Here is a 19,664-nt window from a genome sequence, read left to right on the forward strand (position 1 = left end):
ACTGTGATTATGATATCAGGAAACATAATGTCTGTACTTCAGTGGACTTCAGTACTGGGTACAGATCTCGGATCCCTGATTTGAGCTTTCATTTTTCTTTAAAGGAGGTAGGAAACATGGCTTTGAAAGTTTGGGCAATGGATTTTAGTGGACAAAAATAAGTGTGCCGACTTTGACTCTGCCCATGAATATTTATGATCACACATAGCCAGGATTACAACAGAAGCTATCTGTTCCAACTATGTCATACCTTTTGCCAATCACTTGCTATGACTACTGTTTCAGAGTTATAGCAAGTTGGAGGCCACACAAATTCTTCAGAAAGAAGTATGTTTCCTAATCCAATATTCAAATGCTACTAAACAGAGTTCAGGTGTTGGAAAATTTAGCTGTGATTGTCTAAAGCTAACTTTCCCCCCATGTTTAAGAAACACATTATTTCAGACAGAGTGGCTGGGGAAACCCAGCCAGATGGGCGGGATATAAATAAGATATTATTATTATTATTATTATTATTATTATTATTATTATTATTATTATTATAGTAGCTGGCATGCAACATTCAATCATGAATGCAGAAAGGCTCAGCTAGCTCCAAAGTGTTAAGTACATTTGCTTAAATTAATTATATATACAGAATAAAGTTTTTTAAAAATTAAAGGACAGAGTACACATTGTACACACAACCTTAATCATGGCCAGTGTTAGAAACTGAGATATGAAAGCTAGGAGCTACATGGCACTTTAAACCGAGGTTATGGGCACAACAACGGAATGTCTAGGTGTGCTTTTTAATAACAAGAACACAAAGCTGAAAATGAACAAACTGCAGCTAAAATATTATGTTCATTGTTCACATGGTCTAGGTCCTTTCCCTGCTCTCTCTCTCCCCCCCCCCCCGCTAATATTCTTAAAAGGGTCTCTTCACCAGTCTTCAGAGAGTAGCTGGAAATGGGGAGGCAGAAAAAGGCCCTCCTTTCCTTCTACTCTGCAGTTTTAATCTGAAATCTTAGGTGCAGTATTGCGCCCAGAGCTCAGAAACTGCCCGAGCTAATAAAATTCCCTGTCGCAAAATGCGCCTAGAACAATGGGATTTTTGAACACTGATCATGGCAAACAATGTAAGTATTTGTACAAAGCCAGACTTACCTTGGCCCAGTGTCTAAAGGCAATTACCAGGGACACGAGAGGAGGTTCTAGTTTTCCTAGTTTAGCCAAGTGATTTGTTGTCAGCCAAGCGTTTTCATTCCCAGCACTTACTCTGCAAACAAGGCCACTAAAATGATAAAAGACAGATATGTAAAAACCATATTTTCACTCCCTAGGAAAAGCAAACTAAGGGTAGAATTGAAAATGAGTGGATACCGCAGAAAACATTATTTCCTTATTTCTCCCAGAAATGTGGCAGAAATAAGCAAGTTATGACATCATGACTACAATGTTGGTGCATCACATGCTCTTCTACTAAATGTTATTCAGGAGGTGAGGAAGTGGAACAGCCGTGAAACTGGTATTTTCAGTGGCAGTCACTGAATGGGTGGTTCTATCTGATGTGTAATAAAGACTTAAATCACAGCTGCCATGATGTTTTTTAATTCACAAATGAGATACCTGCTTGTAGAGTGAGATTTTTCTATTTAGACTTGAATCAGGCGGTTGGATTAACATGCAATAACAGGGGCCATATATAACAATCACAGTTGACATACTTGGGAATTATTGGATCCTAATTTATGGTTGCTTTATTGTTGTATGAAAGCTCATTTGTATACTATGGTGAATCCTCATTAGCAGGGTTTGAAGAAAGACAGGCTAATGGATTGTCATCCTATCAAGGAAGTAGCTAGAAGAATTTCTGCTTAAATGTCTGTACTGAAGCTATAATAAATATATACATTATGACTGCATAAAACTCACTTGATGTGACGTGGATTACGCTTAATTGCAGTCATTACTTGCATTAGCCTTCTAACAGACAATTATGCTTTGGAATAGCACTTTAATGACTCTTAAAAACTACATTAGCCTACTTTTAAATAGATGATTTACTTACTTCAGTTGGTAAACAAGCACTATGTAAATGTAAACCATTTAATTATGCTATGGCTCTTATTAACGTATTAATAAACTGTAACAGCTTTAAGTAAGTGGTGCTATGTAAATGGTTAGAAAAAATACCAGAGTGTAGTCCTTTCCCCTTTTTAATATTAAAGTTGCGCCAGCTGTTCTTGATGTTTCTCATAGCACAAATATGTCTACTGTGAAGTTCTGAGTTCAATGGGGCTTACTACCAGGTAAGCAGGAACAGGATGAAGCCTTGGGGAGATATCCAACATTAGTCATATTCAGAGTAGTCTCATCAAAGTCAATAGACCTAAGTACAGTGGTGCCTCGCAAGACGAAATTAATCCGTTCCGCAAGTCTCTTCGTCTAGCGGTTTTTTCGTCTTGCGAAGCAACCCTATTAGCGGCTTAGCGGATTAGCGCTATTAGTGGTTTAGCGGCTTAGCAGCTATTAAAGGCTTAGCAGCTAAAAGGCTATTAGCAGCTTAGCGGCTTAGAAAAAGGGGGGAGCAGGGGAAAATCGCAACACTCGAAAGACGTTTTCGTCTTGTGAAGCAAGCCCATAGGGAAATTCGTCTTGCGAAGCAGCTCAAAAACGGAAAACCCTTTCGTCTAACGGGTTTTCCGTCTTGCGAGGCATTCGTCTTGCGGGGCACCACTGTAACTTAAGTCACGAGCCTACTATGAGCATGACTTAGCTTGATATTATCTTAGTAAGACCCTAACCCTAAACTTATTTACAAGAAACTACAGCTGGGACAAGGCTTTATGCTTGCACCACATGTGGAAATTGCTTCTTTTTGTTTTGTTTCTTATGCCCTTTGAAGGCAAGGGTGCAGAACTGAAGTGATTCTTTGGGCACTGATGAGAGTGGAAGAAGCAGTCCTTACTGTTAGATTCTAATTTGTTTGCTCACATTACTATGGGAATCAATATATTTGGAATGATTTAATACAGAAGCCAACAGAGATGTGTGGATTTACATTGTTCAATACTATACACACACACAAATTTGCTATCAGAGACCTTTGTTTTTCTTTGCACACCACCACAGGCACTCTAGCATGGAAATCTGCATCAACATCAACAAAAGATTCTAAGAAGGGGAAAAAGAAAGCCACATTAATCATGGTACTGAAGAAAAATAAGTTGTAAAAACTGTCTGACACACAGAACAGCAGAGGAAAATCTACTCCCTTGCTGGTCTTTTACATTGACATGTATGCAGTTTTCATGTGACAACTACAGCCATCCCTTTGATGCTATAATGTGCTGGTTCCCCTGATAAATACCTCTTCAATACATACAGGGTTCAGCTGTCAGTGGGCAAAACATTTGCCCACGTGAATGGAGCTTCAGATGGTCATCTGAATCCATTCTTAGACTGCAAAAATTAAAGACCAGAAGAAACCCTCTAATGATACTAATAAATAAAACTAGTCAGTAACAACAACAACTACTGTTCCGCTTAAGCCACACAAACCAATGGGCCTGATCCTTCACAGCTTGACCAGTGGTTCAGGCCCTTAAAATGAGCGATGGTTTGCCTGTTCTTTCTCTCTTTTGAGTAAGTAAACAGACATTTTTGGGCACAGTAGTATCTCAGCCATATTAAATCATACATTTGAAGATTAAGGTACTTATCTAAGTTTCAATTCACACATATATTTTTGTCTTCATTCAGCTTCTATTAATTACCAAGGTATTAAAAAAGGGCCACCAGCTACCTGTTTTTATAAGCATAATGGAAACAGGCAAATGAATATCTTTATCCAGACATGAAGCTTGGTCCACATGATGCTGATTAGGTGGCTGAGCTTAAAAAAACACCCGTAAAGCAAAGGCTCTGGAGTAACTGCTAACAGTAATCATAATAATAATTGTATTAATTATACCCCGCCCATCTGGCTGGATTTCCCCAGGCACTCTGGGAAGCTTACAGCATTATCTAAAAACTTCAAGCGTTAAAAACCTCCCGATAAAGGGGTGTCTTCTTAAAGTTGTGTAATTCTTCATCTCCTTGACATTTGAAGGGAGAGTGTTCCACAGAGAGGGCACCACTACCGAGAAGGCCCTCTGCCTGGTTCTTTGTAGCTTCACTTCTTGCAGTGAGGGAACCAGCAGAAGACCCTTGGAGTAGGACCTCAATGTCTGGGCTGAGTGATGGGGACGGAGACGCTCCTTCAGGTATACTGGGCCAAGGCCATTTGGGGATTTAAAGGTCAGCTTCAACACTTTGAATTGTGCTTGGAAACTGGGAGCCAATGAAGGTTCTTTAGGACCTTTTTAATGTACTTATTAAAGATGTGGAAGTATGTGATAAGAAGGCAAACCATGTTAAGATAACTGACAGGCAAACAGAACCAACAAAATGGCTGGCGAGACAAGTCTACAGGCTATGCTTACACTCACAATGAAATGTGTGGCTTAGTAGTGTGCAGGTTGTACTTACTGATCAGTTTGTATAACTGACACCTCTGTTGGTGTATAAAAAATCAGGAACGATTGTTTCAGAAAATGATGCACCAACTAGCATTAATTGCCCAGGACTGCCCGTGTTACAAACCTTATTTTAATTATTGGTATTCGTTAGCCAATCTGCTTTATTTGGGGTTCTTAAAAATACAGTGGTGCCTCGCAAGACGAAAAGAATCCGTTCTGTGATTCTCTTCGTCTAGCGGTTTTTTCGTCTTGTGAAGCAAGCCCATTGACGGATTAGCGCTATTAGCGGCTTATCTGCTGATCGGATCAGCTGATAAGCAGCTTAGCAGCTTAGAAAAAGGGGGGGGAGGGGAAAAAACCAGCAGGAACTCGCAAGACATTGTCGTCTTGCGAAGCAAGCCCATAGGAAATTCATTTTGCGAAGCACCTCCAAAATGGAAAACTTTTTCGTCTAGTGAGTTTTCCGTCTTGCGAGGCATTCGTCTTGTGGGGCACCACTGTAGTTACACTGGAGTTTTGTCCACCATCTTAATGCAGGTTTTGGAGTGAAGTGGCAATTCCTGATTCTAACCTGTGGAACCAGCAGTCAATATTCCAGACAAATCAAGACAGAGTACAAGGACATAAGAACCTAAGAGCCCAGTGTATCAGGCCCATATGGCCCATGTGGTCCAGAATTCTGTTCTCACAGTGGCCACCCCAAACATCAGATCACTTCCGTTTTCCTTCAATCTTCCCTTATAAACCATCTCTTTTAGCCTTTTCCTCATATCCTGAATGAAGCCTTAACAACAAAGAGTTGATGGGTTGCTGTTGTGTATGGCCAAGTGCATACTATAGAGGTGTTGCCTCTTTTGCTGCTACCTGATACATGCTAACACCTAGGCCCCATCAGCTCTAAGAACCATCTGGCAATACTTTTCTCCTGTAGCCAAAATTTCTGGGGAGCCGTTATGATCCATATGATTCCTCCATTCTTTTTCTCAAGCTATGGTTTGTTGGGCTTTGGATGAACTGCTTTGAATGAATTATAAATCAACCATTCCAATCCAGACATCTATCTAGTACCATCTTCCACCACTGTGCTAATACTCTCTCCTCTTAGTTGCTGTATGAAAATAGGGCCAATGGCACCAATCATTAGATACAGGCAGTCCTGTCCACTGCCTACCCTCAAGAGATATTGGTTTGGTGCTACTTGCACAGAAGAGACATTCTCACCCGATGTGGGTGAGGACATGGCTAAGTCGAGATATGAATGAATGGGCCTTACCACTATTCTTCAGGCTCTCTTGTACAAGTAAGAGAACATCTGGTTGGGACATCTATAAAGAACAGCAAAACAAAAACTATAAAATTTTAACATTTACTGACGTTATTATTTATTTTGAAATATTAGGACAGTACTTCATGACATTTAACTTGGGAAAACTAGCTGTCCGGTGGTACTTTAAAAAGAAAAGGTGGCTTTAATGCAATAAAATAAAATAAATTATGATAACCAGACAATAATTCAGGGCATGTATCCACAGCAGTGACCTGTAATCAGAGGAGGAATGACCACTGGGAAATATGCAGAAAGAAGAAACACCATGGTACATCTGTTTCAGCACAACCAGACACCCTCACTTGCCCCAGCTGCAACAAAACATGTCTTTCCCATATCAGTCTCACAGCCACAGCATGTGCTGTAACTCTCCAATGGTTTGACTCTTCCACTGTCTCTGGAGACAGATGGATGCCAACCAATAACCATATTAAAAAAGAGAATCTCATTAAAACTTTAGTTCACATCAATAGTTATTTGAAGTTTTGTATATGCATCTTTGCTATGCTTTGCTTTTATAAACTGCTTACATTTCTAACTTTCCCAGAGCTGTAGGCATGCATGTTGATTTTTATAGTACCATTATGGCTGCTATGAACCATGTAAACCTAATTTGGCAGCAAAGCTGCTAGAATCCCCTTTATACAATATTTCCTGAAGAAAATGATTACCGAATTTTTTGCACCATAGTACTCACTTTTTTCCTCCTAGAAAGTAAGGGGAAATGTCTGTGCGTGTTATGGAGGAAATGCCTACGGGTGGCATGCCTACGGATTTTCCTCCTCTAAAAACTATGTGCATGTTATGGTCGGGTGCGTGTTATACAGAGAAAAATACGGTACTTACATTAGCTGGAAACTGGATATCTAGATTTACATCTGAGTTTTTGAAACCAAATCTGCTGCAAGAAGAGCCATACAGTCTTAGAGAACAATCTATAGTGAAAGAAAACGGAAAATTTCAATTTGAAATGCAGAACAGGGGAAAATACTTTCTTCTCCACAAAGAAGTCTTGACCAGAGCAGATCCAGGAACAACAAGGGTTTAAACTCCCCACATCCCTTCCTGGTTAACCTATCTTCTATCGATGTTTAAAGGACATGAATCTGATTTAGCGATCTTTAAGCGCTGCTTATTTTTAGCCATTATGCTGGCTTCTCCTTCAGCAGTTCATCTATTTTACAGCGCCGGGTCTATATTTTGCATCAAGTAACTAAGATACCAGGATCACCATTTGTTAAAGACAATTATAATAAAATGTTACCTGGCAATTTCTGATGCAATACACTTTCCATGGCAGTTTTAACTCCAAGCCGTTGTTCCAAGTCTTCATTGTTTAAACCAAACTCTTCCACTACTTTCTCAATGGCAACACCAATAGCTTCAATCTGCAAAGGCGTTGGTGGAGGTAGGGCAGTCAGCAGTTGTTGTTCTTGCTTTTCCTTTAGAGATAATATGCAAGAAATATATAATTTTTCCTCTCAGAATCATTTTAATAATGTAAAAAGTACACAGTTTACCTACTTTTATTTCTCCATATTATTTTGGGGGTTTTTTTTGGGGGGGGGGAGAGAACCAATTCTAATGTCCCCGCAAAGAACATTTCCAAAAGTATGTCCTCTTACTAGCTAAAACATCACAGATAATATTTACTCACAGAAAGGTATTTCTTGTGCAAGAGAAAACAAATGTAAGAAGACATACTATGTACTCCTATTTGTATCGTGGTAGTAATGTGCATAGCAGTTTGCAGAATAAAAAAGGTCCCTAGCTAACCCAAGGAGCTTACAACATAAATTCAACGTTGTTTAGAAAAACGACAGCAAGGGTAACAGGCATCAACTTGGCAAGCCAGATGCCTAGAGAAAAGAAAGGTATTCATGAGATAGTAAAAAAAAACTGCCAAAAAGAGGCGGGCAAGGCAGGCCATCTTAAGCAGGGGATTTCAAATCCATACCATGGCTTCCTGCTCATGCCCAGATCAAGCATGAACCAATTGCCCCAACTTGAAAGGCTCCCACAAACTTGCCACTTTCTGATCTCGGCTCTCTTACCCAAGTACATCCCTGGCTGCAACATTTGTTCCTCCGTTTCAACCTCCCTCAGCTGCCTGAAGGTCTCTGACTCCCACAAATGTCAAAGCTACAGAGCCTAGGACTTGCCGATCAGAAGGTTGGCGGTTCAAATCCCAGCAACGGAGTGAGCTCCTGTTGCTCGGTCCCTGCTCCTGCCAACCTAGCAGTTCAAAAGCACGTCCAAGTGCAAGTAGATAAATAGGTACCGCTCCGGCGGGAAGGTAAACGGCATTTCTGTGCGCTGCTCTGGTTCGCCAGGAGCGGCTAGTCATGCTGGCCACATGACCCGGAAAAACTTTCTGCAGACAAACGCCGGCTCCCTTAGCCAGTAAAGCAAGATGAGCGTCGCAACCCCAGAGTCGTTCGCAACTGGACTTAACTGTCAGGGGTCCTTTACCTTTACCTAACTTGGGGTCTATTGGTGTTTCCTTCCCCCTATATCTCACATCCCCTGCTCTGGTTCGCCAGAAGCGGCTTAGTCACACTGGCCACATGACCCAGAAGCTGTACGCCGGCTCCCTCGGCCAGTAAAGCGAGATGAGCGCTGCAACCCCAGAGTCGGCCACGACTGGACCTAATGGTCAGGGGTCCCTTTACCCTTTACCTTCAGAGCAAGAATGGCTCACCTGCTTCAGCCCTTTGGCTGCAGGCCACTTCCTCTTGGACACATGCAGCTCACAACATGCACCTATTACCCCTCCCTGCGTCATCTCTATTGCTCCCTCCCCACTAGTTATAGGTCCCAAGCACAGAACATCCTGCCCTGAAGCAGGAAAGGTTGGAATAAGGTTGCTGGGGGGGGGGCAATGTAGGGGCCCCCATGTTTAGCTGCTGCTGCTCATCAGCTACCATACTGACATGTGATATTTTGAGCTTTCTCTTAATAATCTGCACAACACACACACACACACACACACACACACACAACCCCTGTAATGCTTCTATAGCTCTGACTGGCCGTTGACTCACCTTTATGTTCTTCTTGTGTCTCTTTTCTTTTATATGCTTATGAGCAAATGCCACCGACTCAATCAAAGTATCGCATAATTTGCAAGTATATTTGGCTGTTGGGTAACTTCGAGGGCGCTAAGGAGAACACAATGTATTAAAATGTATTGATTTTAATTTATTTATTTCCTAAAATTTATTTACCGCTCAATCGTAGAAAACAACAACTTCAAAGTGGTTTACAGAAAAATTTCAACAGAAATTTAAAATACAGTCATACCTCGAACGCCTTGGGAGTCTAACATTCTGGCTCCCGAACAATCAAAAACCGGAAGTGAGTGTTCCAGTTTTTGAACGTTCTTTCAGAAGCCAAACGTCCGACGGGGCTTCTGCAGCTTCCGATTGGCTGCAGGTGCTTCCTGCAGCCAATCAGAAGCCACACTTTGGAAGTCAAATGTTTCGGAAGTCAAGCAGACTTCCGAAACAGATTCTGTTCGACTTCCGAGGTACAACTGTATACAAAAAGTTTAAACCACAATAAAACAGACTAAAACAAATCAAAGCTTCTACAAATATATCATTTCACAATGTTCCTGTCAAGACGAGTCACCTGGACTCTAACCATTTGTCAGAAAACATCTAGGATCATTTAAATAGCCCTGAGAACTAGCATTTCAGTCCTATAGGAAAGCTATGATATGTATCTCCATTCATGCTGAACGAACCTTATTTCCAGTTTACTTAACAGCATGGTCTTGCCTGCACAGGCATGATACTCATATTGAAACATCTATGTACTACCTATTAAATCAGGCAGCTCCCTGACTCTAAAAATTGCTTAAGGGCCAATAACGTGCCTTTGATTCAGATTTGCAATGATTTTTACATATTCATTCCTTGGGCCTAAATCTGAGCTGCACATTGATTACTTCAATATCTGTGATGACAAGTAAGAATTTTATGAATAAAAATTACCCAGACATTTCATATTCCTGGATCAGCTCAACATTTAAGTTATGTTAATGATTTTGTTGTGTGATTGGAATTTTTACAAGAGACTATGGATATGAGAGTTAACCACTTCAAAGGAATTCTTTCCTTGAGAAGAGAGGGGAGAATTAGACCTCTTGATGGACTAACTCTCAACACACACCCTCCTGAAAGTGTCTGCAACCATACAGAAATGTGACTTTTAAGAAGGATCTGGGTAAGCCTTCCCATATTTTTATTCTAAGGATAGTATTGTGGCTCATGATGTTTAATATGAATTACATCAGATCATCAGTGTATCACAGAAATGGTAAGAATAAGAATACTTATATAGCAATCCAGCTCTTTAGATTTTCTACCTATTGACCATTTTGCTGAATGTTAAAAAAACCTTCAAATATTAATACAGTACGTCTACTCTGCCCAATGCAAGATTCATTAAACCCAAGTAATAAATTACAGGTGTTCATCCAAATTATTGCTGCTCATCATAATGAACAAGCAGCACTATCCCCTTGTAAGCATTTTCAAATACATAAAGTAATCTGTGGTTAAACATGTTCTTTGCTTTCCCAAGTCCTTTCCCACCATTGTTGCTCTTCTCATTTGCCAAGCATATTCCTAACTGGTATTCTTCAGTACCAATATTTGCACATTTCACCCCAAAACAAGAATATATATATTGTAGAAATAGCTACCTTCCTCAGCCTGTAAATGAAGTCTCGCTTAAGTCGTTCTTCAGCCTGTTGAAGCCCTAGCAATTCTTTTGCTGTCAGCAAAGACTCATCTATAACCGGCCCATCCATATCCTCCTCTTGATCATTTTCTTCTTTTCTTATCCGTCTTGATCTTCTTGGCTTCCTATGTTTCTTTGTTTCTTTTGAACAGTTATTAGAACAAAGTTGCTGTAAGTGCACGGCACAAATAACGACTGTGACCTTAGTGCATTTCCGCACCTAAACAAACCATCGTTGAGAAACCATTCAAGCTTCAGACGGAATCTACAGTTGCGATGCAAAAACTCTCGAGTTTGCAACCCAACAAGGGAAGGCACAACATAACATAAGGCACCTAGAATATGAAAAGATGTGCAGTACAATCTAGTGCCCCCATCGTACCCAGGAAGACTTCACTTGCAACTCTATCCTTTGCTCACTTACCTGGGAGGAAATCCCTTTGCCCTCTCACTAGCCATATATAAAACTTTGCTGTTACTGTGCATAGGGTTTCAGTCTTAAAGTATCGCTGATTTTATCTTCCTACAAATGCTGTTTTGGGAACCTTTTTAATGTACTTATTAAAGAAGTGGAAGTACGTGATAAGAAGGCAAACCATGTTAAGATAACTGACAGGTGAACAGAACCAACAAAATGATGAAATATATTGGAGCGGATTTTTTATTTGGACTCTAATGCCTATAGGGTTGCTGCGGACCCCAGAAACTGTTTGAAATACAGTAAGCCCTCAACGTACACAGGGGTTGGTAAAGGTAAAGGGACCCCTGACCATTACCTATTTATCTCCTTGCACTTTGACATGCTTTCGAACTGCTAGGTTGGCAGGAGCAGGGACTGAGCAACGGGAGCTCACCCTGTCACGGGGATTCGAACCACCGACCTTCTGATCGGCAAGTCCTAGGCTCTGAGGTTTAACCCACAGCACCACCCACATCCCACAGGGGTTAAAGGTAAATGTAAAGGGACCCCTGACCATTAGGTCCAGTCGTGACAGACTTTGGGGTTGCGGAGCTCATCTCACTTTATTCACCGAGGGAGTCGGTGTACAGCATGACATGTGGCCAGCATGACTAAAACGCTTCTGGCGAACCAGAGCACGCACAGAAATGCCGTTTACCTTCCCGCTGGAGCAGTACCTATTTATCTACTTGCACTTTGACGTGCTTTCAAACTGCTAGGCTGGCAGGAGCAGGGACTGAGCAACGGGAGCTCACCCCGTCGTGGGGATTCAAACCGCCGACCTTCTGATCAGCAAGCCCTAGGATCTGTGGTTTAATCCACAGCACCACCCGCGTCCCTCCCACAGGGGTTACTTGCACTTAAAGCCAAAGTTGCATATGGGTGGGACTGCCAGTTTCCCCCTCCCCCTGACCCCTTTTTAATTTTTTTTTAATTATTTGCCAAGCACATAAAGCTGAATGCATACAAGTTAAATGTGTGCAAGCTGCTGGGCTTACTGTATTTGCAAACCTTTTTTTGCCATGTGAACCACTTCACACTCTGTGTACTCCTCAACAATTATGGGGGCAGTTGCCCTGTGTTGTTTAATTCCACCCGTTTTTCAGTTTTAAAAAAAGTTTAAGTTACTTATGGGTCCAATTTACCTTTCTGGACAAATGGGAAAGTGAAACTATCAATGCTTAAGCTCATTGAAACCCCACCCCATCCCCAAGCAACTTCTCAAAATAGGGTAGGAAAACCTTAGCATTTTGCCTACATCAAAAATTCCATTTTTATGTGCTTATACTACTTCAAGAGCACTGTAATAGATTTTTATGTTTGTATGTGGATATCATATATATCATCTCTCTCTCTATATATACACACACACACACACACACAGAGAGAGAGAGAGAGAGAGAGAGAGAGAGAGAGAGAGAGAGAGAAACAGAACAAAATGTATGTACGTTCCTATACACACACAAAACTTATAAAGGACCCCAGAAGTTGGACCCCAGGAGCCAATTTTAACACACACACAAAAGTTAATTCTGCTCCAAATTGGCTTTTATCTTAACATAGTGCAGACTCACAACACTGATTTCTTTTTTGTAATATAGGTGGTGATCATTTCGCATGGGGGTTCCATACCTGGCTCCCACCTCGTTCTGCTGTTTTCCAGGTCCAAAAGGACCCAAATGTCGGTGATAGCACATCAATTGGATGCACCTAAAATGGTTGTCATCTAAATTCTTTGGAGGCAGGGAGGACAGGCCTCCTTATTAGGCTATCAGGTAGTCTGGATTACTTCCATTATTTACTATGAGTCCAGTATTTCAGACAGGCATCATTTTGCTTTCCCTTTCATTAACATTTAGGCAGGAACCAACAGTTTGTTTTAGTCTACGCTTTTGAAATGTGATACCACATCCTGTTTTGTTAAAGTAGAATAGTGTTGAAATCAATCTCAGGGTAGTATTGAACTAAATTTTACTCAGAGTAGACCCCCTGAAATTAATGGCCATAACTAAATTAGATCCTTCAATTTCAGTGGGACTACTCGAAGTAAAACATAGTTGTCAAATTACCCTTAACCTTTATTTTCAGATACAACTTTAAAGCAGTCTACTGAACCCCAATAGCAGATAAGCACTGTCAAAAAGTGGTGAAAAAGAGTTAACTTGATATGATTTTATTTTTTGCTTAAATCATTTCCATACCGCTTTATATCTCAAACAATCTCAAAGTGGTTTGTTTTTCTTTCCTAAGTTTCCCAAACAGCTCCTGGTCATTTGAATTGCAATAAAAAATTGAGATCACCTTAAAATTCTCCACCCAACCAGGCACCTGTATGTTTTGCTTAAGGTGTGGGACTAATCTTGGTAAAAGCTAGGCTTTTTGTTTAAAAAAATGGGAGGCGGCCAATGCTTCGTTATTCCAAAATCCTAGGTGTGTAACCTGATCTATGTAGCATCTAGCAAAAATTTATTCAGCCTCCGTCTTGGAAAGGAGTCTACAAAATCATCTTACGGCTACAGCATCTGGCCTACTTTTTGCATGTGTGTGTGTGTGTGTGTGTGTGTGTTGTCTGTCCTCCCCCACCAACTCCTTTATATCTTACTTGTTGAAGAGTTCTGCAGAACTCAAAACCTTGTTATTATTTTGTAACATTCTGGCTGATCCTACTAAAGGTATTACCCAACTGTGATTTTTTGGAATTTAAGCTTGTGTCTCTTAATATTTGTGTCACCAAACAGAAAACAGCATTATCCTAAGCATCCTGTTCTCATGCTACATTAACTTACAGCCATGAATGCAGCTGGCAGTAGAGGAAATCAAGCAGTTTTAAGATAGGGATGGGGAATCTGTGGCCCTCCAGATGTTGAACTACAATGCCCATGCTAGACACAGTTGATGGAAGACATGGTCCAACAGCAACAGAAGGGCAGCAGGGTTCCCACCAATGCCTTAAGCTGAAAATCAAGCTTTTACTTAAAAGCTCATTTTTAACCCTTAAGCGCACCCATTCAGGGCTTTGGAAGTCCCTTTGGAAGTGCCCCTGGCACCAGTGCACATTTGAGTTGGCTAGAGCAGTTGGCTGAAGATGGAAAAATCTCAGACACATGTTTTACTCAATCCATGTAGGGTAGAATACACCCCAAACTACTCTTGTGTAAGCTGGGCATGACCATCACCATTTCAGTAAGGATTGTGCAACACAGCCCCCCATTAGATTTTGTCCCCAAGTCCCGATTCTGCCACACGGGCATTTGTGCAATACTCTGTAAATTTAAGGACCCACTGTTTTGCTGTTTTAAATTTTAGATGCCATTCTTAAAATATTGGGACGACTGTTTATGAATCTGAAATATTTCCCCCCAACCTTTTCTTGAGGGTTTCATGGTTACTAGGAAGGCAGATAGCTACACAGTTTTTAGCCACTTACCTCACACAGGATACAATTGTGGTTGCTACAAAGAAAACCCCACAATAGCTAAAGCAAGATATAGGATTGATATCAACCCAGTCATTCTTTGGTTGTTTTTTAGACTAGCAGGTACTGTGCCATAAGTTAGCAATAAAGCACTATCTTGAAATATTGTAGATTTTATATTTTCTAAGGTTAGAAGAAAGCTAAAGACAATTCTTAAGACTACAGTCACCCCAAAATATTTGAACACATTTTAAAATACAAGAAAATGATCTAAAGGTGTTTATATTACCAGAATTTCCTTTCCTATCTGATAAATCGTCACTTGTTAAGTCTCTCTGGAGCTGCTTCCTTCCATTTCTGTTTCCTTGGCTCTCACACTCATGAGAAGAATCCTTCCTTGTCCTGTTAACCACAGGAACCCGGGGTGTAGATCTGTATTCTCTCCAACTGTCTAAATTAGCATGATGGTTGTCAGACACCCACTTTTTAATTTGGTCTTTTGAGGCTTCATTTATCCTCATCCCTTGATTGTGAACAGTGTTTTTAGAAGAATTCGGGTGATTTGAAACACCATGTGCTCCCTTTCGGGGACTTGTTCCATAGTGACCCAGTGCTCCCTTTCTTTTCTCAATCCCTATGTCCATCTTGTTGCCGTGTCCATTTCCATAATCATCCATTGCTTGGTAATCGTGACGTAAAGCACACTTCTGGAAATCCTCCTCATTTAAAATCCCCCGCTCCTTATTACGTCTGGCAAAGCACGGTTTTGCGGCATCTCCCATCATATTAGCTGTTCGCTCTTTCCCTGTGGGATGGGGAAAGAAATACATGTTCAAAACGGGACAGGTAGGATGCCATGAAGAGGGCAGGGGTGAGTGTGACTATGACTATGTGGGAGACTTAGGGTCAAATTTGCACTGAGCTTACTAGGGTACCTTAGGCAAACTACTCTCTCTCACCCAGCCAAGCTTTTACAGTCATACCTTGGGTTACAGCCGCTTCAGTTTGCGTTTTTTCTGGTTGCGGACCACCGAAACCCGTTAGTACCGGAACAGGTTACTTCCGGGTTTCGACGGTCGCGCATGCGCAAACGCGGGTTGCGAAAGCTGCAGGTTACGAACATGCATCCCGCACAGATCACATTCGCAACCCGAGTGTCCACTGTATTAGTAAACATAGATTCATAGAATTGTAGAGTTGGAAGGGACCATAAGAGTCATCTAATCCAACCCTGATCAATGCTGGAATCTTTTATTCAATGGGGGGCACAACCCTGAGATTAAGAGTCTCAAGCTTTACCAACTGAGCTATCCCACATAAGAGAAGCCCAGGCCAAAGGCCCACCTAGTCCAGCGCTCTGTTCTCACGGTAGGCACCCCAATGTCTATAGAAAGCATGTAAGGGAGAACTTGAGCACAAGAGCACTCTCCCCAGCTGTGATTCCCAGAAAACCAGTATTCAGAGTCATACTGCCTCTGACTGTGGAGGTAGAACAAAAATATATTACCCCTACACAAACCAATTATCAGATTTTGAAATATAGCATGAAATATGAGAGAGAAGAGAAATGGGTCACAGAATAAAGTTTATGCCAAGTATTGTGACCATCCAAGGTAGTCAAACTAATACTGTAATATATGCAGATTTATACAAACTGCAGCGGATTAGCAGCTCCAGCAAGACTATTGCCTTTAAGAGCTCCTCTGAAAGGTGTGGGTGGGTACACAACCAACATTCCTCAACCTCTATCATTCTGCTAATGACCTAGAAAACATATGCTACACCCAACAAAGAGCACTGAACTCCAAAGACTAGCACAGCAAATAAGAAGCTGATGAGGCAACTACACAGCGCTAGCACTTTGAACTTCAAATTACAGGACTTGCCTCTTGCTCTTGTATTAACAGAGGCAGAAGTTGCAGAAAAGGAGTGGCATCAGTCTTAACTCATCCTATGATGAGTGCGCATGGCTTGTAGCTGTGAGAATTACATACATCCATAGCTGTCAAAATTCCCCACCCCTCTGTCTGACAGGATTACAGAAAGCAGCCAAAATTAACAGAACAACAGATAGCACCTTTGGAACATGAATTCAAAGTGTACTGTATAAAATGGCACATAGAAAGAGAATTAAGTGAAAATAAAAGCAGGCAGCAACCAGACATAAGCATTAACTCGATACATGCAGCAAAACTGTAAGAGATTTATTTAAAGTCCAGCCTGTTCTATCATTCTTGAGAGTGAGGGCACTTTATCTTCATGCATTCTTAAGGAAACCATCACCTGCTAAGCAATTTAATGTGCATGCAACTTACAATAAGTGTGCACATAAAAGCTAAGGTTATTTTTCCTTAAAAAGCAGGACTTCTCTTTCATCTTAAACTGGTATATCAAGTTAGCTGCTTTGAACACGACAGTGAATCTTTGTGCAAAACCATCACACCACAACCTTACACGGAAAGGGACCATAGGTCACAGCCACACGATACCTTTAAAGCAATCCTATTCCACCATAAGTCATGGCTTCACCAAAGAATCCTGGGAAAGGTAGTTTGTTAAGGGTGTTGGGAATTGTAACTCTGCGAGGGCACTCCCAATAATTTTCAGCACTACAGTCCCCAGGATTATCTGGGAGAAGTCATGACTGTCTAAGTGTTTTAAATACACAGTGTGGGTCTGACTCATCCCTGGGCAAGCAGTATTTGTGACAAACTTCCTTGTTGCCAGGGCTTCTTGCTGGCTCTTGCAAGTGAGCAAGCTAGTGAAGGAGGGTTGGGTTGCTTGTTGCCCATCTACCAACTGAGATGATTGCTGTGCTAGCTGCAAAGGAACAAAAATGTATCCCTCCACATCCAGCATGGAAACACAGAGGGCTAGCAGTGAGGTGACAGATCACTCTGTTCCTCTTCCACAAGTGTGTTTGACAGGAAAAACTAGCCTGCTAAGACCCTACTTGTCGGTGTTTCCATTTTGGCTGCAGATGAGGGGGCTTCCCCTCCACGGCCAGTATGGAAATATAAGTTACTAGCATCTTTAGAGGCCAATACAACAGAAAAACAAAAATTACAGGCTAGGTCCTTTTGTGGACTTCATTATAAGGCTGACACTAGCTTTTTCCATAGGTCATTCAGCTTCTTTTTATGTACATTAACAGATTCTCCATGAAGATGAGAGAATATCATAAGGATATCCTCAACCCTTCTATTTTCTAATCATGTCAGGGGTAGGAGCTGACCACTATTTTAATTGTCACACAAAAAGGCACAGTGTCAGGGAAACATACAGTGGTGCCTCGCAAGACGAAAATAATCCGTTCCGCGAGTCTCTTCGTCTAGCGGTTTTTTCGTCTTGCGAAGCAACCCTATTAGCGTCTTAGCGGATTAGCGCTATTGGCGGTTTAGCGGCTATTAAAGGCTTAGCGGCTAAAAGGCTATTAGCGGCTTAGAAAAAAGGGGGGGGGAGCGGAAAAATTGCAAGACTCGCAAGACGTTTTCGTCTTGCGAAGCAAGCCCATAGGGAAATTCGTCTTGCGAAGCGCATCGAAAAACGGAAAACCCTTTTGTCTAGCGGGTTTTTCGTCTTGCGAGGCATTCGTCTTGCGGGGCACCACTGTAATTTCCATATTTCTGCTTCATCCTCACCTTGAGTCCATCCACTTTTTCCTTTAAAAGTGCTGGTGGTTACAGCTGCCAAGCAGCAAGAACAGCACGTTATATTTGAAAGTCTCCAACCAACAATAAACTCCGGCAGTCACCACTCACAAGGGAGTTGTTCTCTGGACCCATCAAATACATGTAGCTCAGTAAATATGTAATTACTAAGGCAGAAGCCAATAGGCAGAGCTTTTTAACACAGAAGACTAAAGAGCACCTCTGAAACTTACCTGCTTTGTCTTGCTACAGCAGGACAGAACGAAGATAAAGCCCATTACTTAATCAAATGTACATTGAGGCCTACATTACTTTATAAAAATTGTGTGTGCAGGTAACATTTCAGTCCCTATCGCAAACAGATGTAAAATCTCTTATGAAAAAGAGCTACCTTTCCAGTGAAGAAACCGATTTCTGCAAACCTCCCTGAGCCCCTTTAAGGATGGATGGCCGGTCTCGGGAGCTTCATCCTCCCCAACATCTCCTTAAGGCGAGCGGTGATCACATTTGAGTATTATTCTCCAATTAAAGCCTTGACTACACAGCCCAATCGATTTTATTTTATTTTTTCTCCGCGGCCAGATTTCAAGTCCGTGACACAACAACACACAGGAAAAACCCCTCAGGCACCGAGCGGGGGTGATGGGGGTGGGTGTCGCCGTGGGCTCCCCTCCCCCCTTGCCCAGGCTGAGGTGACTGGGGCCACTTGGGGGGGGGAGGGGAAGAGCCCTTCAGGCCCACAAAGACCCCCCCTTCCCCTTCCCCTCAGACCGCCCGTCTCCCTCGCACCCCCGGGAAACTACCGGCGGCGGGTACGCGCTCCGCCGTCCCCACCCGGGAGCCAGTCCGTGCCTCACTGCGGGTGGGGGGGGGGGAGAGAGAAAGAGGCGGCGGCGGCCGGTCGGGTATGAGGATGAACTTACTCGGTAACCGATCTAACCGCCCTTCGGGCCGCAGCCTCCTCGCCTTCGCTGCCCCGGCGCCTTATCGCCGCTCCATTGTACCGAGGCGGAAGCCGCCCGCAGCAGCAGCAGCAGCAGCCCCCGTCGCACAAAACCGTCCGAGATCCTTGCCCCCCCCTCCTCCGCCGCCGCTCCTCGTTCCTCGTCCTTCCGCCCTCCAGCTCCTCCTCCTCCTCCCTCTGCCCCGCCCCTCAGCAGCGCCCGTCGCGCCGCCTTCGCGCCATCCGGCGCGCGGTGTTTACCTCACGGTCTGCGGGCGCCATGACACGATAGGTAGGGGAGGCTCCTCTCCCGGCTTTCGCGGCTGGTCGAGAGGAGGACGGCAGAGAAGGCACGAAGGCGCGCTGACAAAACACAAACACCTACACACCACATACGTACAGCCCCAGCCACTTGGGCGGGGTATAATTAATAAAAATGATTGTGAATTATTCTACGTAATTTTATTTGTATGCCACCTTTCCAAAAGCATGCTCAAGGCGGCTTAAAGGTAAAGGGATCCCTGATCATTAGCGTACAGCTTCCGGGTCATGTGGCCAGCATGACTAAGCCGCTTCTGGCGAACCAGAGCAGCGCACGGAAATGCCGTTTACCTT

At 42.5% G+C, this 19,664-nt stretch overlaps 1 protein-coding gene across 1 annotated transcript in view; it reads right to left on the reverse strand.

The window, feature by feature from the left end:
• The window catches only part of TUT7 (terminal uridylyl transferase 7), a 42,685-nt gene extending 23,427 nt beyond the window's left edge, over nt 1–19,258 (reverse strand). The window contains exons 1-9 of the mRNA XM_083464753.1: nt 19,030–19,258; nt 14,746–15,261; nt 10,544–10,722; nt 8,877–8,993; nt 7,097–7,274; nt 6,679–6,767; nt 5,779–5,830; nt 3,090–3,159; nt 1,150–1,276 (exon numbers count right to left, since the gene is read on the reverse strand). Of these exons, the coding sequence (XP_083320879.1) occupies nt 1,150–1,276; nt 3,090–3,159; nt 5,779–5,830; nt 6,679–6,767; nt 7,097–7,274; nt 8,877–8,993; nt 10,544–10,722; nt 14,746–15,241 (1,308 nt within the window). The 5' untranslated portion in view covers nt 15,242–15,261; nt 19,030–19,258. The remainder of the gene's footprint in view (nt 1–1,149; nt 1,277–3,089; nt 3,160–5,778; nt 5,831–6,678; nt 6,768–7,096; nt 7,275–8,876; nt 8,994–10,543; nt 10,723–14,745; nt 15,262–19,029) is intronic.
• Between the last annotated feature and the right edge of the window lie 406 nt (nt 19,259–19,664).

The sequence above is a fragment of the Podarcis liolepis genome (genome assembly GCF_965112155.1).
Source record: "Podarcis liolepis genome assembly, chromosome: 11".
Lineage (NCBI taxonomy): Eukaryota > Metazoa > Chordata > Lepidosauria > Squamata > Lacertidae > Podarcis > Podarcis liolepis.